At 41.2% G+C, this 10,778-nt stretch overlaps 1 protein-coding gene across 3 annotated transcripts; it reads right to left on the bottom strand.

Moving 5' to 3' along the window:
• Nucleotides 1–216: 216 nt before the first annotated feature.
• LOC112560078 (keratin-associated protein 19-2-like) lies at nt 217–6,204 on the bottom strand. Of its 3 annotated transcripts, XM_025231652.1 has the most exons (4): nt 6,004–6,204; nt 4,137–4,226; nt 3,908–3,929; nt 3,503–3,766 (listed from the first exon to the last, which is right to left on the bottom strand). In XM_025231652.1, exons 1-4 carry the CDS (start codon nt 6,187–6,189, stop codon nt 3,615–3,617), a joined length of 450 nt encoding a protein of 149 aa, XP_025087437.1. In that variant the 5' UTR covers nt 6,190–6,204; the 3' UTR covers nt 3,503–3,614. The 3 variants fall into 3 exon arrangements, with proteins under 3 accessions (XP_025087436.1, XP_025087438.1, XP_025087437.1); XM_025231651.1 differs by lacking the exons at nt 3,503–3,766; nt 3,908–3,929 and adding an exon at nt 217–458; XM_025231653.1 differs by lacking the exons at nt 3,503–3,766; nt 3,908–3,929; nt 4,137–4,226; nt 6,004–6,204 and adding exons at nt 217–458; nt 1,399–1,512; nt 1,947–2,094.
• Nucleotides 6,205–10,778: the final 4,574 nt, after the last annotated feature.

Genomic DNA, 10,778 nt, shown 5'->3' with positions numbered 1-10,778 from the left:
AAAGTATCTGAATGGAACCGGTAGCAAAACCATAAAAAATACCGCAACAAGCTGTTGGCAAAAAACACAGATTTCTTCGTTTAACACAGAGAAAGTGCGTTTATAGTCTAGTGCACACTGAAAGAGAGGCAATCTTTTCTTTTTTTCACCTAATAATAAGACCAAGTAAAAGCTGTGCAATCATTTGCAACAAATCGACAATACAAACAATAAAACTCATCTGATCACCACGTATTTATTTAATCAGAGTGGATAGGCAATTGCTTTCAAACATTTTAACCCCTTTTGCCATAGCCGCCATAGCCGCCATAGCCGAGACCGCCGTAGCCAAGACCGCCATAGCCAGCGCCGTAGCCAAGACCGCCATAACCGGCTCCGTAGCCAAGACCGCCATAGCCGCCATATCCGCGGCCGCCATAGCCGCCATAGCCGCCATAGCCGCCATAGCCGACACCACCCTAAAACAGAAAATGAAGGTCTTCCCAATTCAAACCAAAATCGTGTTCAACAAGCGTTTTTTTTAACTACGAGAAGGGATGCAATCAATGTATTTCTAAACCTTTCTTTTCTCTGTTCTATTAAAGTTATTCTTGAACATCTTGGTTTAAATAGACGTTGCACAATCATCAAATTTAAGCACTACAGGTAAATATTTCAAAAGAAGGGTAGATGTGAGCCCGCAGGCTTAACATATTCAAAGAATGTTGTGCATTTAATGGAGGATATCTAACTTCAGTTCTTTTACACATTGTGTTTGAAGACCTTTGCTAATCAGACAAATTTAAGTAATCACTTGTGAATGTTTCAAAAAAATTGGTAGACAAATTCTTGCAAGTTCAATATAATTAAATAACTGTATTGTGCCCTCCAAGGTAGTAAATTTATTATTTAAAACGATCATACCCTCCTATTAGATATTAAACAGGCTAATGTACTAAATCCACCAAGAAAAAGAAAGTTTTATCAAAACTAGTAAATTGCATTACTATTAGAAATGAGTTAAGAGTGAAGAGTGAGATAGAGAGGTTGTGTGACTGTGATAGAAGAGGCGACACTGGTGTGAAGATGACAATGAAAGTGGTGAATGATGAAGACATTTTTGGTAATAAATGATACAATAATTATAGAGAAGGAGAGAGAGAGAGGAAATGAGAGAGTAAGACTTGCTTATAGTGATAGAAAATAAAATAACAATATAGATGCTAGTAATTTAAAATTGGTAAAGAGATCTCAGCAATAATAGTGAGATAATGTTACTAATCGTGTAATTCTTATCATATTCTCCACTGCCCTCTATGATGGCGAAAAGAATAAAGAATCTTGACCATCAAGAAAAGACCATAAGAGCTGTTTAAACAAAGAAAGGAAGAATGAAAAAGAAAAAACAATATAACTCACCAAGCCGCCAAGGCCGACGCCGTAACCGCCGTAACCGCCATAACCTCCTCCCAAGAGGTAACCTCCCATGGCGCTGGCCACCAGGGCGCAGAGAAGAAGAGCGATGACAGACTTCTGTAAAATAAGTGACAGACTGTGATGTCAAGGGGTGTCGCATACAGATCACGATCACGAAATAAAGAGGCACAACAAACAAACTCACAACAAAAGACATCAAAAACTGTTTTACATGCAGTATAAGGACATGTTCACAGTCACTACAATTAAGAGCAATGACGAGGTTGGAAAAAAAAAGAGGAGAAAATAACTAGGATATTGTCTGCTGTTGTCATTCTAATGGTAGCAACAACCATCATCAAAATCATTTGACAGAAAAAAAGAAGATTGTCTTGTGTGTAACAATTAGGCTGCTGACCCTAACACTTACAAATACAAAATAAATTAGTCACAGTGAAAAGAAAACAAGATATGGCAGTCTAGACTTTCCACCTACTCTTTCAAGTTTCCTTGTAATGTTACAAAGACAAAGAAAAGAACAAAGTACGAACCATGTCGAAGTTATGAGCTGATCAAACAACGGACGAGAAAGCTCGGCAGAGACGGTGTGATGAAGAAGACTGATGCAGGTTCTTAAATACAAGATTTTGAGGTAATAAGATTTCATGTTTATGGTTTTTGTGGCCATAAGCATTTCTATATCCGCTCGTAGAATAAATAACGATCTTGAGACTGTATTATTCTAGTTGTTTTATCTCACAAGTCTCGTGAAATTTGAGTTTTACGAGAAGTAAGGGAGGGGTTGTCAGCAAGGGGGTACAGAATCGACTTAATCAGTCGTGACGGGCTTCCTCCTGTTCTTGGTAAGTCAGTGAGTCAGAAGTGAAGCAGATTCTCCATACTTTATATTTATTTCGTACATTTAGTCCGAATTGAGTACCAGTCCGTCGTGTTGTAAACGGAGGAAAGTGCTCTGTTTTTCTAATCGACGACGACGACGACGATGATGACGACGACGATGACGATCATAAAATTTTGTGCAAGAAGAAGAGGACAGTGAATGTTGTCTCTAGCAATCATTATGAGCGATGGATGAGAGGGGGGCTAGTCTTTGAAAGATACAGCATGAAACAGTGTTACTGCCAACTATGAGATCAAAGAGTGCATGGCTCGTATGTCATTCTCAACATAGAAATAAACAACACCAATTGATTACCTGTATAAAGCCGGTTACAAAATGCATTCGACAGTTACTTTTGAATACCTAAATGATAGAAAATCATATTTTGACTTGAGATTTTTATTTTGCTTGTTTATCCTCGAAACAGTAAAAAACAAAATCCAGCCTGTGGACTGAAATAAATGTATACGAGGGCTTGTTACACCTGGCACACCTGAATTAGTTTTCTTCTTCACCCCGTCATCTGTAGGTAGGGCTAAGGGTAATCGCTGATCAGGTAGGGTGTGGTCTTGCTCTTGTCGGAACTTTCTAGTTGATTGGTAAAAAGATGCTGGTTGTGTGTGTTTGTGAGGACTACGCGACTAGAAGGCTACCCGGGATAGGTAGATATCTGGCAGAAGAACTCGTCGTTCTCTGAGTTAGGAGGACTGCATCACATCAGGATATTGTTATTTGTACGTGCCAAATGAATGGAACTGTCTGAGCCATGAGTGAACATGTATCTGCTTAGCGGTTATGAGTATGTTGTGGTATTTTTGTGCTTTCTTATCGAGCTCCCCAAAGAGCACACAGTAGACACAGTACACACAGTACATACAGTAAGAGACATTTAGAATCATATGAATAAACTTCTCATAGACAAATAAAAATATGAGAAAAGGAGGGATTAAACACTGATCTCGCTGCTTACATTGCCTCTCTCTTTGATAAAGAATTGTCATTGTCATTGCCATTGTCTCTCTCTTTCCCTCTTTCCCAATTTTTTTTCTTTCTCTACATAAGCACGCGTCAATACACATCGAAAGTGTCATTTGTCAGGAGAATGCTTGAGTAGTACATCCTTGCATTTTGCTAGGGACAAGCACTACTAATATTGTCTGAAAACAGACGTGCATCACTCAGTCTGTCATAACGCAAACAACAAAGAACATGTGATCACCACGTATTTATTAAAGCAGAGCAGACAAATATATTGCATTCAGATGAGCAATTAATCCTTTGTGGTGTAGCCATAGGCATCTTCGGAATCCAAACTGGGCTAGTAGCCGTAGCCGCCATAGCCGCCATAGCCGCCACCAGAGCTGCCGCCAATCCCACGGCCGTAGCCGCCATAGCCGCCATAGCCGCCACCAGAGCCGCCGCCAATCCCGCCGCCAATCCCGCGGCCGTAGCCGCCATAGCCGCCATAGCCGCCATAGCCGCCGCCAGATCCGCCGCCAATCCCCGCCGCCAATCCGCGGCCGTAGCCGCCATAGCCGCCATAGCCGCCACCAGAGCCGCCGCCAATCCCGCCGCCATAGCCGCCATAGCCGCCATAGCCGCCGCCATAGCTACCACCAAGGCCGGCTCCACCCTGAAATGTCAAATCATCAGCATGCTCACAATCCACCTGTTTCTTTACCCAGACTTTAGCTTCCACCAAAAATGTTGAGCGTCAGGGTTATTGTTTGCAAAACTGAATTGATTCCATAAGCTAATTTTTAAACTACTCTAATGATAGACACGTCGGATGGGGGTGGGGGCAGTTTTAAAAGAAACTTAAAAAAAGTAGATAACTCACCAAGCCGCCAAGGCCAGCACCTCCTCCCAGGAGGTAACCTCCCATGGTACCAGCCACCAAAGCACAGAGAAGGACAGCGATGGCAGTCTTCTGCAAGATGAGTAAACAGATTGTGACTATCAAGGACAGTGGTGTACAAATCGCGACTACAGTGACACAGAGATACGCTAAAAACTAGAAAGGGGGAGACTAGCAGATAGAGCAATGAACTCTCTCGTTTGCTTTGTAGAAACTTGAGATGAGCACAAGAGACTTCCGCTTTCTTTGTTATCCTTTTGCCAAGCATGAAATCCCCTGATATCGAAGAAATTCAATCATTAATTAATCTTGTGATATATGTGGTCACGATGATGCTAAGTTTTAAAAAATCACATTATGAGTAGAACGCGAGGGAGACTAATAGTAGTAGTGAATGGTAAAGTCTCATTAGTAATTAAGTTACAGGAACTAATGTTGGGGACCGTGGAGGACCCAGTAAGACAGATCCCTAACTACGGGAGGGCCTGATAGCGAGACTTCTCCCTACACCGGACCCACCCAGGGGTGACTGCCTGGATAGCTCGAACCAACCCGTGGAGCCCTAGAGTTTCTTCCCTGGTCGGGCGTACGAGTACTCGAACATCCTGTCGACGTTTCGACTAATGTCCAGGCCAAAGAGTTTGGAAGTGTCTACCAGCATTTGTGATTCCATAGGAATACGTGCAGTTGCGTGCTTTTGTAATTGCTAGTGTGACAGCGCACCTGCCTAGGAGTTATTGGGTGGGGGAAAGCATTCCTGGCGCTGAGATTTGTGTTATGGAGACTTATCCAGAACCAGCTTAACAAAACAGGAAAGCAGAAAAGAACAGAAAAGTAGACAGAGGACTCTTCAGTAAAAGACGAGAAGCCCATGGACATCAGTCCATGTTGTTTGTGTTGTCGAAAGAACGCGTGGACGTCACGTGTGTGTTGCTCTGGGAGAGCACCGTCCGTGAAAAAACTGCAGTTAAGATTAACAACACCAATGATGAACAACAACAAAAATTGTCTCATGGTATTATGCTGTCGGTTTCCGTGGGATTAGAATGAAGTAGCCATTTTGAAGACTTGTTATTTTCCACAACAGTTCTAATTGTTTTCTGAAGGTTTCATTGACAAGAAATCTTTTGGGTCAGACAATCAGATTTTTTTTCAAAGAATACGTTTTAAACAAATACATTGTAGGACCATTAAGCCGCGGTGATTGAGATCCAAACTGCTTAACCGTGGCTTAGTTAGTCCGCAGCTTAAATACTGTTTAATAATGCATAAATTGCAATAAATAATGAAAAAATTTTTTTTGATCAAAATCATTTCGCTTAACTTTGTAGCATTGTAAGGTATGAATCGGTTACAATGGCGGCCTCCATAAAGCAGACAGCGTGGATAAAACAGATTAATATTTGAATTTCATTATGAGTTATTTTATTGTTTATCGATAAATAAATGACTAATCTTCTATAAATGCCTCTTTGAAGTTACAAGCCAGAATTTAAATATTTAATCCGCGATAGTGCATAGCATGTCAATCAACGACATTCGAAATGCCAAAATGAGAGTTGTCAACACCTGTCTAGTGTTTGAGAGGCCATGTCCAGGTCCGTACGATCCACAGTGTCAAAAAAAAAAAAAAAAAAGAAGAAAAAAGAAAAAAAAAGAACAAAAAAAAAAAAAAATTGGGATCCAAGCATTTTGCGGATTACTGACCGCGGCTTAAGGGCCCTACACTGTAGCGCTTTCATAAGTTCCCTCTGACAAAGTTGGTTATAAGGACAGTAACAGAGACAGTAACATTATTTTCCGTTTTCTTGTATTCTAATAAAATCAAAGAAAAAAAGGAAACACCTACCATGTTGCAGTTGTATGCTGTTCCCAAAGCAAACTGAGTGTCGTCGTAGACAGTGTACTCAGATAGAGTCCTACAGGTTCTTATATACAAGATTTTGAGGTGATAATATTTCACTTTTACGACTTCTCTTAAGATTAAAAAATTCTGTATCCGCTTGTAGAATAAATAACGAGCCTGAGGTCGCATAATTTCAGTTTTGTCTTGTTTTAGGTCACAGGGGTCTTTAGAATTTGAATTTTATGAGAATCTTAACGTTTTCTGATGTCAGCAAGATTCTCAAGGGCCCCATTGGGCACAGATCATGATAATATGCTTGTCATAGTCATTTTATCATGTTTTGCCATATAACGAAATACAATATACTTGTAACACAAGCCCATGTGATAAGACATCACCCAAGTAATATAAGCGGAAAACGCTGAAAGCTTAAAAATTTATGACCCTGTGCTGTTTCCCCATGTAAACCTCTATGCTGTTCAATGTCGAAGATTCGTGGGAGAATTATCTCTGTGTCTACCCCACCAAACCCTGTTCAACTGCCTTCAGCACTGTTTGACTCAAGTGTCTAAGGACTGTAATGAAGCCCTATTTCATAAAAAGAAACAACTTTTCAAACACAATGTTTTAAACTTTTAAAAACATTTTTGCTAGTCGATTCCATGCTTTGAACATATCCATTTCCGGTGTACAAGATCTTCAAAGATTGTTTTATGCAACTGCTTCACGAGGGTTGCCAAGGGTTACATCAAGCAGTAGGGCAATGACTCTAAAATTGATAAATGTCTTCCCTTAATGCTTTTATGGTCGTTTGGGGCCGAGATTCTTCAAATATCGTCAGTCTGAGCAGGATGCAACAGACTTGTGGCGAGCGACAATAAAATTCAAGTGTATCGAGTGCCCCCTACTTCCTGTCTAAAGTTACATTCGTTGTAGTTTTGCCATAATGAACGGAGAAATTTTGTTTGGAAGAAAATGTGTGTGCAGCTAAAAATTGCCGTTGTGCAGCTTATCTATTTTACAAAACAAAATGAAACAGACGCTTTCTTCTACCGCATTAGGATTTCAGTAAATTCAATTACATTTCTAAGCAAACAATATTCATGTTGTTACATGCCTTTATTTGCTGTTGCCTCTGGTAAACTTCTGTCAGAAAGGTTTGAGGGAGAATAAGTTCTATATCTTCAGCATCAATGTTCTGTCCGTTACAGTATGACCCATGTTTTTAAGGACAGTGATCTGCTTCTTTTAAACAAAATCTTTAAAAGGACGTTTCTTGTTGTTGTCAGCTTTCTTGAATTCCTCCTCTTCACACGGCTGTGAACAGATTGAATATTCAAATTTCATCACAAACCTACACATTTGTCGGTTGTTTGAGAAGAATCTTGACTTCCAGGAATGAAAGCTGCTCATGACATGTTTTCCAATTTGATTAATTGTTTAGTTTGTCTCTCTTTGCAGTTTTTATTTTTCAACGTAACTATCTTTATCCGAGACTTTTCAGAAACAGTTTCTATCGTACATCTTAGGTAAGAGTATATTTCTTAACAAAGAGAAACGGCGTGTAGAAAAAAAAAGGCAAAAGGTATGCAAAAAAAAACCTCTTTTATTTTTATCATCCTTGCAGATGTGCTTGTATCCTCCGAGAATTGACAGCCACGTAAAACCTGCATGGCAACTGTTACAGCTTGTGTTTAAAGGCAAATAAACAAGAAGTCTCTGAACTTTACGCACTCCACAACTCTAGCTCAGCAAGCCACTCACCCCTCTTTTTTTTTTTGTCGTGGGATCATGTGGGCGGGGTGTTTGCTGACAAGGGAATAAGCTGGGTTGAGTCAACAAATGCATATTAACAATGAAAGCGTGAAATTGCCGTACAAAATAACACATAATTCATGAACATTCAAAACGCATACGGCATTAAAGCAGCTGCAAGCACATTTTCCTTAACACCCTTTTATCGTTTTCGTCAACAGACCGACAGTTGTTATACTTTCACCTCTTCAAATGTCCATATTTATAGGGAAATATGTGGTCCACAACCAAATGCATGATATGAAATCCTTCAGGGTTTTTGCGTACATGTCGCTCCACGGCACAAATTGTTTTTCATCTGCAACTTGTCTTCTGCCCAAATCACAGATATTCTATGGCAAAATCTGTTTGCTCAACCAAGGTACACGCTACCCACAAGACATTTTCCTACCGCTGTGGTGATCTCCAGCTTTACATGAGAAGCAACTTAGCTTCTCACAGATGAGGCTTGCTCAGACAGTGTAAAATGCAGTATCTATATGCAATCTTGATCTATGTCTTTTATGGCCATTATGGAAAACTCGCGGGTTGAAGACATGTTGTGATGCAGTTCAGTGAAATGTTAGCCATACAAATATAGAAAATAAAGCATACAACTTATGTAATAAGTTACATTTTACTTTTACTCGTCGGTTAATCGGTTTCTTCGAAGGGTTTGTCTGCTATTTAGTTTTCTAGGACTGTATTCGTTGCTTTATACACTATTATAGAGTACTAATATATCAGGCGCAGACTGATCTTTTTTATTAATTTGAACGAAAGGTGTAATGTGAAGTAATAACCACTACACTACCGGGAGCCCTTCAGCGAGGGCTGTTGATGTTCCAAATATTTTTAGTCGAATGATAAATTTACTATCATGAAGGGCAGAATAAAATTATTAAACTTCATTCAATAGTTCTGTCTGTGTCTACAGTATGATGGTACAGAATATCAAAATCTGCCGTAAGGCTCCAAAAATTCTTGAAACAATTTCCTTTACAGAAAAGAAAAGCCTCAGATCGAGCGTATCGAGTTCTGCTCGAGTGCTTTGCAAATTTATATTTTTAGTCCATTTGTAACCAAATTTGTCGTATGCTTCCTTTGCCACTCTCCCGAGCATCTTTATTTTAATATTTTGCGGCCAGCAGATAGAGTTGTTTATGGGAGGTAACTCTTCAATGCAGTGGGAAAAAATTACGGTGTGACTTCCCTTGCATGAATTAGCAGCGGAGAGGGCTGGGCGATGTTTGGTCATGTATTTAGTTCTGAAGCACGCTGAGAAAAGTCTTACTAAAAGAGTGACTAAAGGTGCAAAATGTTGCTCCGAGGGTTATTAAGACCGCAAAAGAGGTGACATGCACACTTGCAGACTACTGTCAGGTCATGGACGGGGTCAGGTGGTGACATTGGAAGGGACGTAACATCACACACAATGAAGGGTTAGTGTGGTTTGTTGACAAGCGAGAGACCACTTACGCAAGAAAGTGGAGCTTATGTGCCATCGTAGAGGTGTTGTATGAGATAGACAGAAGGTCAAGCGTGGCCAGTTGGCTAGCAGAGATGATGTCTAGGAAGAGATTAACACAACAGGGGTCTCCCACACCTGTCTGCCAGGACAGTAGGGGAGGGTTAGTGGTCTGTCCACTCACCACCCGTAGGTGGGACAAAGGGTCAGTAGGGGTGGTGCCTGCCTCTTATCCTTCCTGACTACTTGTTGATTGGATTAAAGCAGGGGTGGGCAATTAATTTTTCCAAGGGGCCGCATGAGAAATTGGGATAGTTTTAGAGGGCCGGACTAATATAGTTAACTCAGTTTTACCAATACTGTATGTATAGTATATATACTGGAGGGCGGGCCAGCGGGCGGGCCGGTCAGAGACAGGAGGCGGGCCGGATCCGGCCCGCGGGCCGGCCTTTGCCCAGGTCTGGATTAAAGGATGGTAGGTGAGTGGTTGACCAATGGCCCTTGTTGTGTGCGTCTGTGCGGGTGTGAGAAGTGACGAAAGGAAACAAGAACATTGCAAGACACTTTCGGCACGACGTCAGTGTGGCGCATGCACGCACCTTAACGCATGCACAAGCACACGAATACAAATATGCATGCTCTTACATTCGTACATTTTATAAAATTTACATTTTGTCATGGGCTGTGAAATCACTTACACTTGTACATACGTACAGTTTACACTTTGTCGCTGGTTGTCCATACGTGTGAGTAGCTGTGGTTCAAAGCTGCAAACAGTGAAGAGACCTGCTCGTCACTGACATGACCTCGTGTCAGTGTCTATACAAATCTTCTTCAGACTGGAGTGTCCTCAACACTTCAGCCTTCACTTACATTCTGTTGATGATGAGGATGACAAGGCCTCGTTGTCTATCAGTCGGCTGAAGGTCAAGGGACGTCCAAACTCTCAGTTCTGTGGACAAGGACGCCATTGTGTCACGTGGCTATTTTCATCAACACCTACCCCGCTTCGCTTAGACGATTTCAGTGGTTCTATCCCTTGACGACTGGCACTGACTACACGACAGTTGTGTGATGTGCAGACAATGTTCTCTTTCTCTCTCTTTACTCTGACATATACGTTTGGTGCTAAAGACTGACAGACTGACAAACAGAAAGAAAAACACTATAATGAAGTCATATGATGCCACGTGATCAACACAGTGTTCATCTCGCTGTGTCGTGCCCTCCAGTTTCATCTGAACCACTCATGTAAAGGCTCTCAGGGGCCAACACCTACGTCACCACCATCAGTGACCAACTTCCACGCCACCACCATCAGCGACCACCACTCACGTCACCACCATCAGTGACCAACACGTAAATTACTTAAAATCTGAGTCAACTTAAACATATTTGCTCTGTTCAGTTGGCACATTTGTTAAGACAAGAATCTGATGGACAACTTCACAACCTCTGACGCCGGTGTGAGAATGGTGTGAGAAGCAGTGGGCAGTGAGATGAACCATTGCAGTCT

This window comes from Pomacea canaliculata, linkage group LG3, assembly GCF_003073045.1.
Source record: "Pomacea canaliculata isolate SZHN2017 linkage group LG3, ASM307304v1, whole genome shotgun sequence".
Classification (NCBI taxonomy): domain Eukaryota; kingdom Metazoa; phylum Mollusca; class Gastropoda; order Architaenioglossa; family Ampullariidae; genus Pomacea; species Pomacea canaliculata.
This window is presented reverse-complemented; position numbering and strand designations above follow the sequence as displayed.